General features: G+C 42.4%; 2 protein-coding genes across 4 annotated transcripts; one reads left to right on the forward strand and one right to left on the reverse strand.

The window, feature by feature from the left end:
• The first annotated feature begins 724 nt into the window (after nt 1-724).
• Nucleotides 725-10083, forward strand: herc4 (HECT and RLD domain containing E3 ubiquitin protein ligase 4). 3 transcript variants are annotated; one of them, XM_085921832.1, is made up of 24 exons: nt 728-1028; nt 1811-2074; nt 2189-2348; nt 2449-2525; nt 2599-2820; nt 3066-3157; nt 3671-3801; nt 3887-4041; nt 4305-4381; nt 4480-4604; nt 4745-4804; nt 5575-5686; nt 5762-5951; nt 6147-6319; nt 6465-6584; nt 6675-6773; nt 6836-7003; nt 7078-7221; nt 7462-7628; nt 7782-7848; nt 8021-8103; nt 8207-8390; nt 8547-8649; nt 8726-10080. In XM_085921832.1, exons 2-24 carry the CDS (start codon nt 1849-1851, stop codon nt 8932-8934), a joined length of 3144 nt encoding a protein of 1047 aa, XP_085777958.1. In that variant the 5' UTR covers nt 728-1028; nt 1811-1848; the 3' UTR covers nt 8935-10080. The 3 variants fall into 3 exon arrangements, with proteins under 3 accessions (XP_085777956.1, XP_085777958.1, XP_085777957.1); XM_085921830.1 differs by having other exon boundaries at nt 725-1028; nt 6465-6773; nt 8726-10082; XM_085921831.1 differs by lacking the exon at nt 728-1028 and adding an exon at nt 1375-1732 and having other exon boundaries at nt 6465-6773; nt 8726-10083.
• A 461-nt stretch (nt 10084-10544) lies between these two features.
• Nucleotides 10545-14384, reverse strand: LOC147050364 (antigen peptide transporter 2-like). The gene is made up of 11 exons (XM_085921833.1): nt 13814-14384; nt 13524-13638; nt 13167-13297; nt 12876-13081; nt 12573-12770; nt 12285-12413; nt 12016-12204; nt 11647-11820; nt 11319-11478; nt 10991-11127; nt 10545-10898 (listed from the first exon to the last, which is right to left on the reverse strand). The coding sequence occupies exons 1-11, from the start codon at nt 14325-14327 to the stop codon at nt 10701-10703; spliced, it is 2151 nt and encodes a 716-aa protein (XP_085777959.1). The 5' UTR covers nt 14328-14384; the 3' UTR covers nt 10545-10700.
• Between the last annotated feature and the right edge of the window lie 4834 nt (nt 14385-19218).

The raw sequence follows: 19218 nt of genomic DNA on the forward strand, positions 1-19218 counted from the left end.
GTATACATATTCTAAAATGTGACTCTACATTGTAGATAGGCGTTAATGTTTGTGCATATGTTGCCTTCAGTTGTTTGGCAACCAGTTCAGCTTGAACCCAGCCTGTCACTTTGAAGTCATTAACTTAATGACATCCTAGGAATATTTTTGCAGCTGCTTCTATGTTGCATATACACTGTCCATAACCTCACACAACTCCAGTAAAGTTCACTGTTTTCAATATGCACTGTAGCTACTGTGATCCATCCATCCATCCGTCCTAAATGTGAGATCTACATTTTTTGCCAACTTAATGGTATATTTTCTAATATTAAGCAGTGCCGAGCTCCAATTTGAAAGCTAAAACCTCAAACCACCGTTGTGAACAACGTGATGGTTCGATAATTCCCAGAAATGTAGTTTTCATAACCATAAGCCAGGAAAGAGTGTGCGTGCGCGTGCGTGTGCGCGCGCGTGCACGTGGGTGCGTGCGTGTGAGTGCATGTGCGCTCATGTATGTATGCGCGTGTATTTGCGTGTGCATGCAAAATGGGTGAAAACGCAGTAAACAGCGCATGCGCAGCTTGCCGTGAACGTTGTCGACGCTTCGCAATATTTCTTCCCCATTGTGAATAAAGATAACGTCAGTCACGGAACTACCGCGAGCTTACCTTCAAACTAAAGGTACACACGTTTGCGCTCGACAATACGAGCAGCAACAAAAACAGCACGAAAATAACAAATACAAACTTCAGTCATTCCTATTGATTTATAAATATCGCTCGGACGCGCAATAAATCATGCCTAGCCGATAAAGATATCGACATGATGATTTTTGCAAACCAAGTATAATCGACAATGCAAGTTGTTAAAAATGAACAACTTGACGTGTTGTAGTCCCCCCAGAATGCTCGTAACAGCAGTTGTTGACAGATAAGGAAGGGTATGTGGAGTGGAGTGGAGAGGAATGGTGGAGCAACTGTGGGAATCAACGTGTCTTTGAGAACGTGAGCTACACAACAATAGCGTCATTAGCGCAGTCTACATCGGTAAGATTTGCTGTGTGCTGCTTTTAGCGCCTTTTTACGACAATGCACCCATCACTGGGTATTCCGCTGCTTCCAAAACCGTGCGTGGCAAGCGAAGAAGAATGTACAACTAAACCGTAGCAAGATTGTGGTTTGAGCTTAAAAAGCCTTTGGGTTTCTGCTGTAAAGATTTGGAATAAAACGTTGAGAAAGAGGTAATCCTGGCTAAGGCTAATAGTCTCGCCATCGTGCTAAGGACGTCAAAGTAAGACAGCATAGTGGGTAAAGATAGCCGTAAAGACAAGCCAGTCGCTATCTTGGTTATAGCGCTGTGTTGCTTTTGTTAGAAAACGCTGACTTCCGTAAATGCGTTTGACATAATTGCCATAATCTCAATGACTACAAATTAAATTCATAACAAGCGTATTATTTGGCCTGATCCCCGGCGGTGAGAGTTCACTTTAATTTGGGATGTAAACCGGATGTCATACAGTAGTTTTTGTATTATGACAGCTTGACAAGTGTAATTCTACTGTTGTCCCTTGTTTAAGTAGGCACAATATATATTGCTACTCATTTTCTTTGTCCACGCCCACTAGGATGTATTGTACAGCATTTTGCTCAAGGTCACTTTTGTATAGTCACCAGGGGCTGAGAATCGGACCAACAACATTCTGTGTGACAGACAACAACTCTACCACCATGCTGCCATGCCGGCCCACATAGTATAAATGAGTTAATATTTGCGTGAATCTGGGTGATTGGTTTGTTTGAAATCATTTCTCTTTTATATTTACACCTAGGCTCCGGCTGGCTTATTTAGCCACAAGGAAAAACCACAATGCTGTGCTGGGGCAATGCTTCCTATGGCCAGCTTGGTTTGGGGGGCATCGATGAAGAGATAGTGGTGGAGCCAAGGAATTGTGACTTCTTTCTTGCAAAGCAAGTGCGCGATGTAGGCTGTGGACGCAAGCACACAGCAATCGTGCTGGATGATGGGACAGTATACACGTGTGGTTGCAATGATCTCGGTCAACTTGGCCATGAGAAGTCCCGAAAGAAACCAGGTTAATGTTTTTATTTAAAAAAAAAAAGAAAGAAAAGTTCAGTCTGTCATTTAGTTCACGGTCCTTTCTTTTTGTGAAATGACTCTATCATTTAATATCGTTTTCCTCTATTAGAACAGGTTGTGGCTCTGGATGCTCAAATCATAATAGCAGTGTCCTGTGGAGAGTCCCATACGCTTGCCTTGAATGACAGCGGGCAAGTTTTCTCATGGGGCCTTGGTTCAGATGGACAGCTGGGCTTAAACAACTTTGAAGAATGTGTTCGTGTGCCTAGGTGATTTCATGTTATTTTGCTAAGATGCTGGCTTATGTACCAATGATGAGGAAAAAAAGCACAAATATTTGTTTAACCTTTTTCTCCCTGATGACGGCAGGAACATCAAGACTTTGACTGATGTTCAAATCACTCAGGTAGCCTGTGGGTACTGGCACTCACTAGCACTTTCAAAAGGTGAAGATGGTTCTTAACCATAATCAGCATGACCACAATCTTATTGATATGTTTATTTTGTCCCCCCCCCCAGGGAGCCAGCTTTTCTCCTGGGGTCAAAATCGATATGGACAGCTCGGCCTAGGACCAAATGAACAAGGCATTTCTACCCCTCAAATCATTCAGTCTCTGCAGGGCATTCCTTTTGCTCAGATAACAGCAGGCGGCGCTCACAGTTTCACCCTCACGCTCTCAGGAGCTGTGTTCGGTTGGGGCCGTAACAAGTTTGGTCAGCTCGGTGTCAATGACACCAATGGTGAGAGAAGCTATCGAATATTAATACATTTGAAGCTTTCTTTCACAATGGATAATACGTTCGGTCTTGACAAGTGCTGGCTCTGCATTTATTATGGAGTTATTTTGTTATCCAAATTTTCAAACATTATTGTCAGCTAATTCATTTAAAGTACACTTTTAACATTTGTTCTCATGTGCTCGTGCATTTACTTTTTACTTGTTCATCAGTCATTGACTTTTGCTTTTGCTTTTTTTCCCCCTCAGACCGGTGTTTTCCAACCCTGTTGAAGTCTCTTAGATCGCAGAGAGTAATTTTTGTCTCCTGTGGAGAAGATCATACAGCAGCCTTGACCAAGGTAAGTCATAATTTGTAACTGGTGTAAAATTAAATTCATTATCACAGCTTAGCGGACATATGGAAAATAAATTCATAGGAAAGGAAATAACTTCACAACTTTATTTTTCTACAGTTTTTTTTTTCCAATCCTACATTTATTACTGTATTGTCTTTTAGTTTGACTCCAATTTAGTTATTTTTTAGATTTACACTCAAAACTGTAGTTACTAAATTCAATAATGTAGTTTGAAAAGGAAGATACTGCAAATGTAAACATCTGATTGTAATACTGCTAATGGGTAATTGCAAAATCGCAATTTAAGTTTAAGAATCTCAAATGTAAAAATATATACATATATTGAATCACATTGTAGAGAATAAGTTTAATTATTTACTTGTGTGGTTCCTTTTCCTATTAAGAGAGTTGCTAACTGTCAATACCATCAATAAAATTAATATAATGTTCTCTTTTATTTCACTCATTTGTTCATTTCTGCATGAGAGTTGAGAAGTGGTGTTACTACTTCTACAGGAAGGAGGTGTCTTTACCTTCGGTGCAGGAGGATATGGTCAGCTGGGGCATAACTCTACAAATCATGAAATCAACCCAAGGAAAGTGTTTGAGCTCATGGGAAATGTAGTCACGCAGATTGCATGTGGAAGGTAAGACTACTCACTGTGTTACAAAATCACATGTTTTTCATATTTATTCAAGATTGCTTCCCCCAAATCATTTTGCTCATTAAAGGCAGCACACACTGGCTTTCACACCCTCATGTGGAAAGATGGACTCATTTGGTCTTGGTGGGAATGGACAGCTTGGTACACGTTCCAGCTGCAACAGGAAAACTCCGGGGCCTGTCAAGTTTCCCTGGATACACTCTGTTGATTCAGATGATAGTGGTGAGAACTCGGTAGAATATGATCAATGAAACTAATAACAAAACTTAATTGGCTAACTCCTTCCGTAAATCTAAACATCTGTTGAATTTTACTGATGTTTTGCTTTCTTTATTTTTTTACTCCAACATTATTAGGAATCTGAAATCGGGCTCTGTTTTCAAAACTATTTGAAAAATTGAGGCTAACTTTCTCCTGCTTACCCGTCATCTGTCTAAAATGAATTTGGGTCATGAACGGCTTTACTTCCACGTTTACCTTTACAGTCATGAATCAGAACTGTTGTATCAAGAGGATTTATGCAGGAGGGGACCAAAGCTTTGCTCACTATTGTACTGCTAACGTAAGTTTTTCTTTTTATTTGGTAACAACATATTTGACAGGGGATTTATCCAGTGTAGCAAATTCTTAATTTTGGGGGGGGCGGGGTTGTTCTTGTAGAGCCTGCAAAACAATGATAAAGTGGCGACACTTGACGCCCAGCGAAGAGTTTGTACTTTGAATGAGGAAACCATACAAAGATGGCTGAACCATACATCCGGAAGACTCCCGCTAGAAATCTCCAAGTAAAGTCCTCTCCTCACAACAGCTGACTGTGTATTAACTCATTGTACTAACTAATTGTACATTTTTCAGTCATTTCTTGGTTTAAAATTGGCTGTAAATGTCAGTCACACTAATTGTTCTGCTCTTGTGATTCCCTCAGTGAGATTGACCTGGTGTTCTCAACTGCAAGCTGCCTCAACGGGTCCTTTTTGTCAATGAGGTAAGGAGCCAAAGAGAAAAAGCACCCTCGTGGAGTTAATCCGAACTGAGCTTAGGTGTCATAAACTGTTCGAGATAAAGATGTGCATAGTTCTTTTGTGATATTATACAGAATTTGCTTTGCCTTTATTTTTATTTTGCCCGGAAACTAAAAAGTTCTTTCCCATTCCGTTTTGTCTCAGATTTACTTTTAGGTGAAACAGATAGCGTTTTTTGGATTGCCCCCTGAAGTGCTCCGTTTGCTTGCTTATCAAGTCAGGCAGGGTGCAAACTTTTTTTGTTTTGGTTTTTTTAATCTCTTAAGTGTGTGGTGTTTTTTTTAAACAGGAAACTGTGTCAGTCATATAACCAAAACTGACCTGAGAACAGCATGTTTCCGCAGGATAGCCAGACTGGCAGAAGTTGAAGGAAAAGTAGTAGTAGGACTTGTAGAACAAGAACCTAGGCGAACGTTTTGGCTTGTCTGATAACTACACTAAAGTTGCAAATACTTTTCTTAGTCATTTTTATGATGAATGTTAACCATTTGCTCCTCAAATTTTGTACAGCAACACCACCTCCGGGTCACTTATTGGCTATCATTCTGTTTCACATCACACAATTGCACTCTGTCGTTCAACAAAAAAGAAAAAAAAAACACTCCACCGTAGAATAAAGCTAAAATTTACAAAGTACTCATTTGTATGTTGTGTCATGTGCAAACAGAACCTTCCAAAATTTGCATTTTAAATCTCATCTATTCAGTCATCAACTGTGCATTTCTGTCATCAGTCAACCAGATCACTACAGTACCAGCAGTAAATGTTCAGGTATCGATCTAAACATGGCCCGCCTCCAATTTCAAAGACTGATTACACCAGACCACCCTGAGATTGGCCAACAGGTCAGTTGTCATGAAATCAATTATGATGATTGATTGTTGCAAAGCTGACTTCTATACTTTCTTCATCACTATCAGATTGCTGCAAGTGTGGAGAAGAATCTTATTCCAAGACTGATCAACTCTCCTCCAGACATAGAAGCGCTGAGGCTCTACCTCATTCTCCCAGAATGCCCTCTCTTCAATGATTCCAACAATTATGTGACTATCTCTATCCCATTTGCCAAATCCGTCATCAGCCTGAAAGAAGCTCCGCTTAAAGTGCTAGGTAGGAGGGAAAAGCATACAGACATGTTACGACACATTTGATCACGTTTCCACCAAGCCACGCTTGTTCACTTTAGCTCACCAGGGTACATTTATGGAACTTAACATTCAAGTTTATGTGTCCATTGTTGAGTGGGTTAAGTTGTTAGAATGTTTCTCAAGCCGATGCCCAACTTTTCTGTCTGGTTTGCTTCAGCAAACTGGTGGTCCACCTTTGAGCCCCAAGTGTTCCAGCGGCTGGTCGAGATGTACAAAGGAGTGGTGGTGTACCTGCTCCAGATGCACAAGGTTGGAATCCCGTCAACAGAGCAAAGAATTTTCACCAGTTTTCTGGACACGTCACTTCGACTGCTGGAAATCTTTCACAAGGTGTGTAATGAGGCATGGTGGCATTTTGATTTGGCATAAGTAAATTGGGTTGTATGAGTTTGCTCACAGAACAAATTCAACTCGTAAGCTAAGGTACCACAGTACATCCAATTGTTAAATCATGTCTGCATTTGTGTCACTTCAGGTGAATGAGAGAGGTGGACAGATTATACAATACGATAAATTCTACATTCATGAGTTGGATGATTTAATAGACATCAGAAATGACTACATCACATGGATTCAGAGACAAATGTATCCAGGGGCAAGTAATTTCGCCTGCTTATTGAAATTTTACATCACTTTGGATTCTTCGACAAATATGACTCATTCCGGAATGCCTCTCTGTCCTCAGGGTCCTGATGGTGTGGTGACCATGTGCAGGTATCCCTTTGTATTTGATGCCCCAGCAAAGACTACTCTGTTACACACTGATGCTGTTTTACAAATGCAGGTAAATAGGAGCTAATAGCGTCCGTGCTTCCAAGAATCTAATCAGCATTCTTGTATTGGTAGATGGCAGTGGATCAGGCCCAAATGCAAAACTTGAGTTCCATGTTCTTGCCTGCTGTGGAATCGGTCAACCCATGCCTCATCCTGATTGTCCGGAGGGACAATATAGTTGGAGACACCATGGAAGTTCTCCGAAAGTCAAAGAACGTCGACTATAAGAAGCCGCTTAAGGTGAAATCCACGACAGTGAAATTCACGTGAAGACATTTCCTTTGGTGAAACGTGATGGTGACTACCTATGGCAGGTTATTTTTGTGGGGGAAGAGGCAGTGGATGCGGGAGGTGTGAGGAAGGAGTTCTTCCTCCTAATCATGAAAGAGCTGTTGGATCCAAAGTACGGGATGTTTCGTTACCACGAGGAGTCCAGGCTCCTCTGGTTTTCAAGCAAGGTATTGATTGAATGGAATGGCTAGCTTGTATTACACACACACGCCGAATATTGAAACTTACTCGAATTGTTCATTTCATTTTCATTTATTATGTTCATTCTAATTGCTCAAGAGCAAATTCAACACACCTTGACGCATTTATTGGAGAACTAGATTCAAGTAGCGACATGTACTTTGCAGTGTCAAAAAAAAATAAAAAAATCTTTAGTAGTTGTGACAGTTAGCTAATGTTCCTTCCAGACCTTTGAGGACATTGAATTATTTAACCTCATCGGAGTCATATGCGGTCTGGCCATCTACAACCTCACTATTGTGGAGCTCAACTTTCCAGTGGCCCTGTACAAGAAGCTTCTGAAGAGGAATCCCACGTTAGATGACCTGAAGGAGCTCAAGCCAGAGGTGGGAAGGTAAGATCAAGGGTCAGTCAGTAAATGCTATACACACATGCTAGAAGCTCTAAGAAGTTTATTTTTGCATAATGTGGCTCCTTTTAAACACGAGACAGTTATAATGCTTTCAAACAATCTAATTAGTGAATGTATTAATTTGCCTTCAATTAGGAGTCTCCAACTGTTGCTGGACTACCACGAAGATGACCTTGAGGAAACATTCTGCTTGAACTTCACAGTAAGTATGGTTATCATTGTGTAACGCCTCATGTAGAAGTGAAGCAAAAATGTTTCTATGAGTTTTTCCCAGAACACTTTGTTAACATGTTATATTGCTTACAATCACCAGGGACGTCAACACATGCTCACAAATGACAATTTTCTTTGACCTATAACCTTTGTCTTTTTAGATCACAGAAGAAAACTACGGTGCGACAGAGGTGTTGGACCTCATACCCAATGGTGAAAACATCAATGTAAATAAATCCAACAGGTAATTGCTTCAAATTGTTTTGGCACTATCTATTGAATGCAAAATTGTGTGCTCAAAGCATTTGAATGCTTTGTACACATGCAATAACTATTTGTCCATCCAGGCAAGACTTCGTCAATGCCTACGTAGACTACACATTCAACACCTCAGTTGCCCCACTCTTTGAGTGCTTCTATGCAGGCTTCCACAAGATTTGTGGAGGCAAAGTTCTGGAGCTGTTCCAGCCCAATGAACTGCAAGCCATGGTGATTGGCAACACCAACTATGACTGGACTGAACTTGAAAAGGTTTTGCATTATTTGTCTGGTTGAATAAGGTGTTGTTTGTTCATTTATAGCTCAGAAATACATCCACAGATTCTTTCCGGGTTTGGATTTTTAGAATCTCATGCCTCTCTCTCTCTTTATTTTATTTTTATTTATTTTTTTTTCCCCCCGCCTCAGAGCACTGAATACAAGGGAGAGTACTGGGCTGAACATCCCACCATCAAGCTCTTCTGGGAAGAGTTCCACAACCTTCCTTTAGAGAAGAAAAAACAGTTTCTCTGTAAGTCTTTCTTTCTTTAATATATAGGATGCTAGTACTTGGAACATGAAATGTGAAATGTCATTTGTCCCCTCAGTATTCCTCACAGGAAGTGATCGCATACCCATCTTGGGCATGAAAAGCCTTAAACTAGTGATCCAGCCGACCAATGGAGGAGAACTTTATTTGCCTGTCGCCCACACGTGCTTCAACCTGTTGGACCTGCCCAAATACACTAATGCGGAAACACTGCGTGAGAAGCTTCTTCAAGCTATAGATCATAATCAAGGCTTCAATCTAGCATGAGGACTATTTGGAAAGCTCCAGATGACCATGTTCAGAATGTTGATGGCTTCCATCGTTTTGCTTTGCAGACTGTAGCAAACGAGCAGCGTGAGCATTGCTTGAAAACAGGCTAGAAGACTTTGCCATGTCAAGTTTTCATGTTACTTGGATTTTTTTTTCTCCCCAGCTTTTTTAAATCTGTCATAGTGTTTCGGTGAGTAAAACACATATTAGAAGTGGACTTACATTTCATATTGCACTTAGGCTCATTCATTGTTTGGATTTGGCAAGTGCAAAAAAGTGGCGTTAACGGTGTATACAAAACTTTGACACGATAGTAACAAGCAACATATAATTACCAATAAATAGCACTACCTTTCTGACTAATCTAATCCTGCAACAGTACTTGACTGAAAATGGAGAATAAAATGATCCAGTTGAAATGAACACTTTCCAAGTGATCAGAACAAAACATGTTTGTTTCAGTGTCGCTGAGGTGATTAAAAATTGACAAAGCTAACAGACCACCCATATGCATGAAGTGTGTGCTATAGAAATGACTGTACTAACCTTTCTTTCACATAAGTTCCACTCCAGTGTGATAATTGATACAGAATCATGCAAGACATTTGCTTTGAGTGCATTGTGTTGGCTTTCAAGATTAAAATGGTCAACAAATAAAATGATTCTGGTCATTTTCAGGAGACAATATTTTATTGATATATATATATATATTAAGGCTTGACAGATTTGGAAATATGTTTGTAAGATCAATTTGTCCTTAATAAAGAAACAGCAGACTGATGTTAATAATACCTATGGTCAAGATTTCAATGAGACAGCTCATGATGACTTTTGACCACTTTGGCAGGTTATATTTGTTGATTTGGATTGCATTGTTTACAAAATAAATCCTCCCTTTTAAAGATCACTTAAAAAGGCAGCCCACCATCCTCTCTTATCCAATACAAGGCAAGATGTTGGGTTCTTCTTTGTTCCTGCATACTTCATAGGTTTCAGCATAATGTAAGTGTATTGATACATTTTTCGTACATACGTATATGAAGTGCAGTCTAAAAAAATGTGTAAACTGTACTGTAATTTCATTTTTATAGGCTTACTTTTCCCGATTTTAGGGCTTGCACGGTACAGCGTTCCAGACCAGTTGCTTTTTCCTCATCTGTAGGTATTCCTAGAAAACGTATTTGTAAATGAACAAAATGAATACAGCAATGGAAATAAGCTTAATTTAAAACTGACTGTTTCTGAATGCCACTCTTATTTTCCCGGGTTTGTCTTATTCTAATAGGGCTGCTGTTAGAATTAATACCCCTTGTAATTTTGCTTGGGGAGGGGGCAACAGATTCAAATTTGCTCTCAGTCCTAAAATGGCGGGGGATTGGCGGCAGGCTTCATCCACTCAATTTCCTCATTCTTGCCTAACTGGTATCTGGTGAATTCCTCACTTGGTGCACTGTACTATACGAAAACAGTTGGTCAAATATTCTAAATTACAAACAGTGCAAGCCAAATTAATACCATTTTATTTTTAGTTTGATACAGTAAGTACATGTGAATAAATTTTTGTTGGAGGAAAAAGTATCTAAATAAATTCAGGTTTTAAATGCATGTCAGTTTGGTTGACAACTTTATTCAGAATATTCAAAGATACAAATATAGCGAGCTTCATTTTTGTTATCAAATATAGTTTTTGTATAAAATCAAATGAAATTGCGTAAGCAAAATAAACACATAGAGAAAAAAGAAAAAAAGTGCTTCTGAAGAAATTAGCTTCCAGCGGTGGCAAGCATCCCTCTCATTTTACAGTACATCCCATTCTTTTCCATCAGCTGGCGGTGGGTTCCTCGCTCCTGAACACTGCCTGCACCTATCACAGCAATCTGGTCGGCCGTCTCAATAGTCTTCAGGTTGTGGGTGATCACCAGTACGGTTAGGTCAGAAGGCCTCACCAGATCCTGGAGGACCTGCGTCCAGTGAGACGAACCTTTGTCACATTTTTATGTTGTAATTTTTCCGACGATTTGTGTCAGGCCTGGAATCGCTGAGTTTACCGTACCTTGTTTTGGCTATGCTCATCTAGGGAGCTGGTTACTTCGTCCAGGACGAGAACTCGTGGTTGCCTGACAAGCGCTCGAGCGATGGCCACACGTTGCCGCTCGCTCTTGGATAGCAGACTGCCCCCCTCACCAACCTCTGGCAAACAATCAAATCCGACACTCCAGTCAAGACGTGCATTTACACCGGAAACAATCATCTTCAGACGTGGAACCGTGCAAGTCTTAAATCTTGACTTTCATATTTTAAGCACCGAGTATTAAGACAAGTTCAAGCCAGGCCAGTCTCAAAATAAGCGAGGTACAAAACTGAAGTCCACGTCCACTCACCGGTATCGTAGCCCTTCTCCAGCAGTGTGATGAAGTTGTGGGCGTTGGCCTGGAAGGCCGCCTTCTGGATGGCGTCCAGAGAGCAGTCCGGAAGGCCGTAAGCGATGTTGTGTCTGATGGAACCGGAGAAGAGCACCGGCTCTTGGCTGACCACGGCAATCTGCCGAAGCACACGGTTTGTTGACAATTGTTAAAGACACAACAATATGTGTGGGAACTCGGTCTTCCTTCGTACCGTACCAAAAGATCAAAATCCCAAAACATGTATTGTTTCAGCCCTACTTGTCAGTTATCAGATGTAACCATCAGTTTTGGTTCGAGCGTTCACCTTTTTGCTGAGATAGTGGTAGTCGTACAACTCCAGCTTGACGTCGTCCAACAGGATTTGTCCACCGTGCGGCTCGTACAAGCGCTTGAGCAAACTGGCGCAGGTGCTTTTTCCCTGTCCGGACACACCCACCAGTGCCGTTATCTGACCCACTGGCAGCTCCAAATTGAAGTCCTGATGACAAAGGTGTATTGAATTGAGAAGAAGGGCTTGCCGCGGAAGAATAGCGCCAAATCTCTCAAGTCTCCCAGTTCATGTCTCTGCTGGCTCAAGTTCAAACATGATCAACTACTACTTTCCTCCGTTTGATTTTTGGTGGAATACCACGACTGAGAATCCACACAGATATGAGAAGAAGGTGACGCCCACCTGCAGCACCGCTACGTCGGGATGTGCCGGGTAGGTGAATTTGAGATGACGGAAGATGACGTGTCCTGCGAGCCGATCGGGTGCGAGTTCCCCGTCCGTCCTGATCCGAGGCTGTCGATCCAGAACCTCAAAGACTTCCCCGGCCGCACCCACCGAGTTCACCATCTGGCTGCTGATGTAGAACAGAGTCTGGCAGGCAACATTCCCAGGATGAGTACCGGTTCTAAAGAGATGTCGGATTTATCTGGCGATACTTTCAGCGCTGTTACCCTGATATTGTGTCCGATGTGTGACTGGTAGAGGATGAAGGAGACCAGGTCCCCGATGGTCATGTGACCCCTCTGGATGAACAGCCTGGCGTACCACAACATCAGCACTTGAATAGCCAAACCTGTCAGCTACAAGCACAGGCACGAAAATCAACCTCTGTCTGCTCTTGGAATGGAACACTTCTCAAATGACTATTGTAGAAACAAAGGTCAGTCATTCATATTTTTGGCAGACCCCTGAAATCCAGTCTTGCTGTGGAATCTCCAAAAATCTCGCCAACAGCTTACCCTTTGCGCCAGAAGAGACACAACCCTGACAGTGTCCCGCCGTCTCTTGAGCCTGTGCGTGTCCAACAGCTTGTTGTCATAGCGACGGACCTCGTGTTTCCCCGCGTTGAAGCTGCGCACCGTCCGAACGGCCGAGACGATCTCATTGGCCGTTTCATTTGCCGCGGTCACGGAGTCATGCGTGGCCTGCGTCAACCGCTGCAAGCACAAGGTTGATTATCGCTCATCATCCGTTTGATTGAACGGAATGGGAAGCAGAGCTGCAGAAGTAATCAATGGTTGCGATTGGTTTGTCGGCGTTACCCGGGAGTGTTTATGGGTGACGGACTGTATGAGGCCAGTGACGGGGACCTCCAATAGAACTAAACACGTCAGTGTCCATGAAAGGTCGAACATGAAGATCAGCGTGTACACCGTCTTTATGAGGTTCCTCAGCAGAACGTTGATGTTCAGACAAACCGTTTCCGCCATCAGGGGGATGTCTTTGGAAAGCAAGGAAGTGAGCTCACCTGCACACGAAGAAATCAAATATTATAAAACACCATAATGTCGAGGAGTCAGAGATCTTGTTCTATCTTAGTTATCACGCCTTACCGATCTTTGTGGTGTCGAAAAATCCAATTTCCTGTTTGGTCTGAGCTCGGAACAATTGTCCTTTCACTCTGCACTTGAAGGAGTTGATGGCCCACATAAGGAAACCCCCTCTGCCCCCTGTGCCCACCATGCTGCTCCAACAAAAACAAGACGGGTATTCACTTTATCATTGGTTCCGTTCCCGAATGGGTCTCCAAATAATTTGCCATTCAAATTATCCTATCATTTTTTTAATGAGCGTCAGAAAACATAATAAACAAAAATCGGCAATTTTTTTTATTCTTCGTGGGATTTATTAATTGATGTTAGGTTTAAGATGTAGGCTGACATTTTGGGGGTCAGGTTAAACAATCTCACCTTCCCACTGAGAAGACGCACAGGAGAAGCAGTGCTGACAAGAACTCATCTGGCACATAATTGTCTCTCAGGTTGTCAATCACCTTGCCCGTGTAAAACTGGATCTGGATCTCACCTGAGTGACAAAAACATGTTCCCCTAGTGAATAGTTAGGTAGTCTCTTTCCATTTTATTTCAGTTTTTAAAACAAGGAGCCTCTATTTCTCCATACAACAAATGAAACTCGTAAGTCAAGGCAGGCCCCACTCGTTCATTTGGACCCCTTCCTTCATCGTCATCAGTGTACTTACAGACAGCAGCCAGGTTGAGAAAGCAAAATCCTCCCAGCAGCAAAGCCAAGTCCGGCCTGTACATGCGAATCACCTTCATGAATAAAACTCTAGGCTTTTGTCGCTTCTCTTTCGCCCCACTCGAGTCCGGAACCCAGACTTCCCAAAACAAGGCGGCGGTCAGAGATAATCCGGCGCACATCATCCAGCAGCGCGCGACCCCTGCAGACGTGATAGTCGCGCCGCACCAGTGGTCCCCGAGAGGCACGGCGGCGGCCAGGCTCTCCATGGCGGCGGGGAGCGCGCTGTGCAAGGCGAGGAAACGAGCCGGCTCCCGGGGGACTTCCCCGAGGTTAAGAAGGTAGACGGCGCTCAGCGCCAAACAACACCGGATAAACGCGAGCAGCCAGACCGACAGCCATAGTAAACTCCCCGCGCGCACCACAGGTGCGATGCCGTGAACCAGGCAAGCGTCCGCGACGAGTGCCAAAGTCACCGCAAAAGCTTTGCGAAGTGCTGAACTCTTTCCCCGCATTTTCACGCCGATGCAGCCTGCTTCCAAGTGCAGCTATTCGCGTGGTAGCAGCAGCTTTTGGTTTCACTTTGACGGAAAATGTCGACTTCTAAAAAAAATGCGTCATACTGCTTCCACTAAAAAACAAGATATAGCAGATAACAAATCCTGCTTTCTTTGGATGACTTTGAAACACCCTGCTAAGTAAACCCAGATTTGTTTCCTGAATATTTTTGAAGATAAATGATAAATGTTGAACTTGTAGTGTTTTGACTCTACAATATGACACACTCAATTCCGTGCTTCGTGATGTCGTCCATTATTTTCCTCTCTCTCTGACAAGAAATAAACAAATTAAATACATAAATACATAAATACATACATACATACAATACAATACAATACATACATACATACATACATACATACATACATACATACATACATACACACATACATACATACATACATACATACATACATACATACATACATACATACATACATACATACATACATACAAACAACGTGATGAAACATCGCCGTCTCCTGGTAGCTGTGCGTAACTACAACGTAAATTTGAGTTTGGTGTTCTCTGAAATCACGTGACCCTCACATTTGTTGTTATTGCAAATATCTGAAAACCATGCTTTTTTTTTTTTTTTTGCTAAATGTATGTTAACATTCCCACCATATTGGATGTGGAAAAGCGCAGTGCTGGGTGAAATATTCCGTTTGTTTGAAGCGCTTTTTAGCTATTTCAGTGTTGTCTTTGGATACCTGTTCATGACTCGCGCTGATGACGATCTAGTTTTTCCGTTTGTTTCACCAAAAACTAACAGTGTATGTTATTCCCAACACAGATATTGACTTTTTTAAGGCAAGGCAGATTTATTTCACACACAAGGCAACTCAATGTGCTTTACATAAAAAGGATTAAAAAAAAACAAAGAACAGCGCATAAAAAAGGGAAAAAATACAGAATATAATGCTTACAAAATCAAGGGAAAAAAAACATCACTGGCCAGACTCTTAGTTGCACATTAGTCTAAAATAAATTGCCTGAAAGTATCAAGTGGGAGTGTCTGTCTGGGTGAACGCGGGCTCGTCTGCTTTTTGGGGCTGTAGCCAATGAGCTTGTCGCACTGGTTTAGCTGCATTTTTTTTTTTACCTTTGAACTATAGATAATTTAGTTCTATATACGTTATATAGAAATAGAAATTTCTATGGAGGTAGATTAGGGTCAAAAAGTTTGTATTGAAAATAAACGTGTTGAGATTGAAACTTGAAAAAAAAAATTCAAATATAAAAATACTTTTATATAAAGTTTTTCGAGTTGAAAATAGTTTTGCTTCACCTTGTTTTTGGAATAAACTTAATTTTCAGGTTTCACCTCAATTTATTTTTGAAATTTTTAGGTCTTTTCTTTTCAGTTGCATGTTTTATATTTTCAGATTCATATCTCCTTTTTTCAGGTTCAACTCGTGCTTTTTCATTCTGATCTTTTTTTCAGGAGCTACTGTAAATGGCGTATTTTTGTCGAACCCCCCTCCCCATACGCGTTTGTTCTCGGGGGAATGCTGGACAATTCTCAGATTTGGTCAATAAGCACTAAATTATTCAAAAAGAGTAATTTAAGATCTTCCTTTCGGTCCTGTTGAATGATGTAACACGAGAACCTTGCTGTTTTGGGATTATTATTATACCTGAGAGGGATGACATCTTTGTTTTTGAGCCTTCTGCTAAGAAGATTGTGTTGCATTACGCAATCGCGTCCTCTTGTTTGTATTTACTATGTGCATGCTTGATGCTATTTTACAAATGGCCACTCATTTGTAAAACAGCATCATGCATCCTCCCCCTGTGCCATATGGCCGTCCTTGTTATTACCCATAAAACAAGGGTTAATAATGTCACCCACCATGCTGCCCTCCCTGCATGCCATTCATCCTTTCCTGCATCCCACATAAGCGACCCCGTGAGAGTATCAAATAAATGCTCAAACAGCCTTGAGCTTATTTATGTTCCTCTTTTCTGTCTGCATAATTCTTTCACACTCCAACATAGCATGCATGTCACCCACTGGCGACATCTTCATCATCATCATCATTGTCCTCACACATCACAGCAATGACATGCTTGGTGTCAATGTCAAGTCATCACTTCATCCAAAAAACAAGCCCGTTCTCCAATGAACCATGTTTGCGGGTCACATGACCGACACCGTAACTCCCTCCAACTTGATGATATCATAAACTATGCTCGTTCATTAAAAATTCAACACGGCGCTCGGTCTTTATTAGCTCGGCTGATCGTGACATTTTACAGACTCCATTAAATAAGTCTGATGGTGTCATTAGGCCGAGGATCCCCGGGTTTAATATCTCTTCCCGTGGGGGATATCAGCTCATTTGCGAGAAATTTGACTTTAATAATAAAGATCTTGAATACATCAGATCATTATTTAGAATCTCAGCGTCGTGTGAATCGACTCATTTGTCAATAACTTAGCTAATAGAATTGAAGTCTGGTTATTTCATTCAGCAATATATTTTGGATTTATCACATCCGCAAAATGGCGCAAATAAATATCTGGACATGCGGCCTACACTCGGTATTGTTCAATAAAATCGCTGACATTTGCGCGTGTCGGTGCCACAAAAGAACTTAATAAGGAACGCCGTAAACAAGTCATTAAAAGCGAGGGCTTCGTTGATGGTGCCTTGTAAAGAACCGAGAAGAAAAAGAGGAGGCAGGCACATCATAAAGATGGTGGAGAAAGAGCAAGAGGGAAATGTACAAAAGTGTGCTTGGGAATGCTTGGTGATGGCGTGATGCATAAAAAATGGATCAGAAATGAGGGTGGGGTGGGGGGGTAGAATGATGAGGAAGAGCGAGGGAATGCGTGGCTGATGAAAGGAGGGGAAAAAGCTCCGAAAACGAGGACGCATAAGCTGGAATGGCATCCTGGAGCTGAGACGCGCTTGACCTCCGCCAAGGTCAGGCGATTGCATGGCAAGTGCATTAGGAAGACTCCCGTGGGTCCCCACATCGTCCAATAATTTGTCCCCCAACTGAAGTGGACTTTGGTTGAACTTTAGTTTGACCGTGCTCATGAATTTGCTAATGATGAGTGATGCTCCGCCCACTTGGTATCCCGTAAATCTCCACCGATGATGACTTGATTCCCTCTTTATGCAAAAAGGGAACATGTAGAGTCGAGGCCACCCCGGCGGTCCACACACACACACATACACACACCTCCCCCTCCTTATCACTTCTTATTCTTTCGTGTCTTCACCCTCCTCCTCAGTCCCGTCCAATCATGGCTAGATTGCTTAATCCCGCTTTGCCTTCCCTGTCACACGCTTGCAAACGAGCCCCCCTCTCCTCTTGTCACACCTCGTTTGGACGCAAGACGACGGCCATGATGTATGCGCCACCCACCGGCCACCCTCTCTAACCTTCCCGCCCACCCTCCTTCCGCCCACCTTGTCCCTTTTGGGTGCTGATGTGATCTGTGTGTGTGTATGTATGTAGAGTCGAGACCACCCCAGAGGTACACGCACACACACAGACACACAAACGCAGCGACGGCATAGGAGCAGATGGGCGCCTGCTTGTGATAAAAATAAAAATGAACCCCCCGCGCCCGCCACTCACTGCCATGTCTGTGTCAATCCACAAAAGTGAGAGTAAAAGAACCCCCTTGAAAGTAATACTTTAATAGCCCCCCCCATTTGCCACGCCCCCCCTTTCCCCTGCATTATATATAGCATGTAAGCGCCCATCAATAATAGATGAAAAGACTGCTTTTGCTGCAATTATGACAAGTGAAATCTAACATCGACGCTCTGGCAGAGAGACGACTGTATGTATGGCTATTAATTATTTAATGGACACAAAAGGGGCGGGGCTGCAGTGGAGGAAAAAGCGGATGATCAAAGAAAATATTCAGGCCAGCGGAAGACATGTGAGGAGAGGAAGTGTGTCCATCACTTCCTGCTATACATTTCATCTCCCATATCCTTTACAAGCGCATATTAATTTATTCAAGGTTAATCACCATCCAGTCATCAAACACCCCCCCGCCTCATATCTCCCGCTGCCAGACTGCCGACTTTCACAACTTCTCAGTACAAAGCGAGCCAACCAATGGCGAGCCATCCGAAGCGGAAGACTTTGAAGGCAACTCCAGCCGCACTGCAAAGGGCCCTCCGTGAAAATCGAGGGCGCATTTAGTCGTGGCTCGTAGATTGGAGAAAATTCCACTTGAAAGGCGACGGCGGGCAATATTGCAAAAGGGTGTTTATGGGGGTCCCGTTCAGAGTGACCTCAATAGGCTTGTGTTGGAGTGTCTGCTCAATGAGGGTCTGTCATAAGAGAGTGAAGGGAGGAGGGGCGGGGTCCTCACACAAAGTGGCAAGACTTGTATGTTCCTGGTGATATCGATTCAAGAGCGACACTCACCCTTTTTGTGTGGGGAGCTGAAGGACCCCGACCCCCTCCACCCGAGAGTGGCACTTCATCTATAGGCACATATGGGGCCGCCCGACACCCCATATAGAAAACCTCTTAGCACTCGCTCTGCCGTCTGTAGCATTTCTCCTCCATCAATCTGCACAATGACACCAAAAGAAATGATTGGCCATTACATGAAGAGAATAAAGTACACAAGTTAATGACAACATTTATAATCTGGATTCTGTGTTTTATAGGAATGTTCTTTTGAATCCAATTAATATTTCATCGTCAAAATTGCTGAGTTGGCATATTTCCTGTATGAAATCTATAATAAAGACAAAACCAGCAGTGCATTTTTTTTCTGTTGAGACAATCAACACAGTTGATAATAAAGAAGCAACAGTGGATATAAATCTACACCCCCCTGTTCAAACAACCCTGTGACAT

The sequence above is a fragment of the Syngnathus leptorhynchus genome, chromosome 10, assembly GCF_054491065.1.
Source record: "Syngnathus leptorhynchus isolate UIUO chromosome 10, UIUO_Slep, whole genome shotgun sequence".
In the NCBI taxonomy this organism is placed as follows: domain Eukaryota; kingdom Metazoa; phylum Chordata; class Actinopteri; order Syngnathiformes; family Syngnathidae; genus Syngnathus; species Syngnathus leptorhynchus.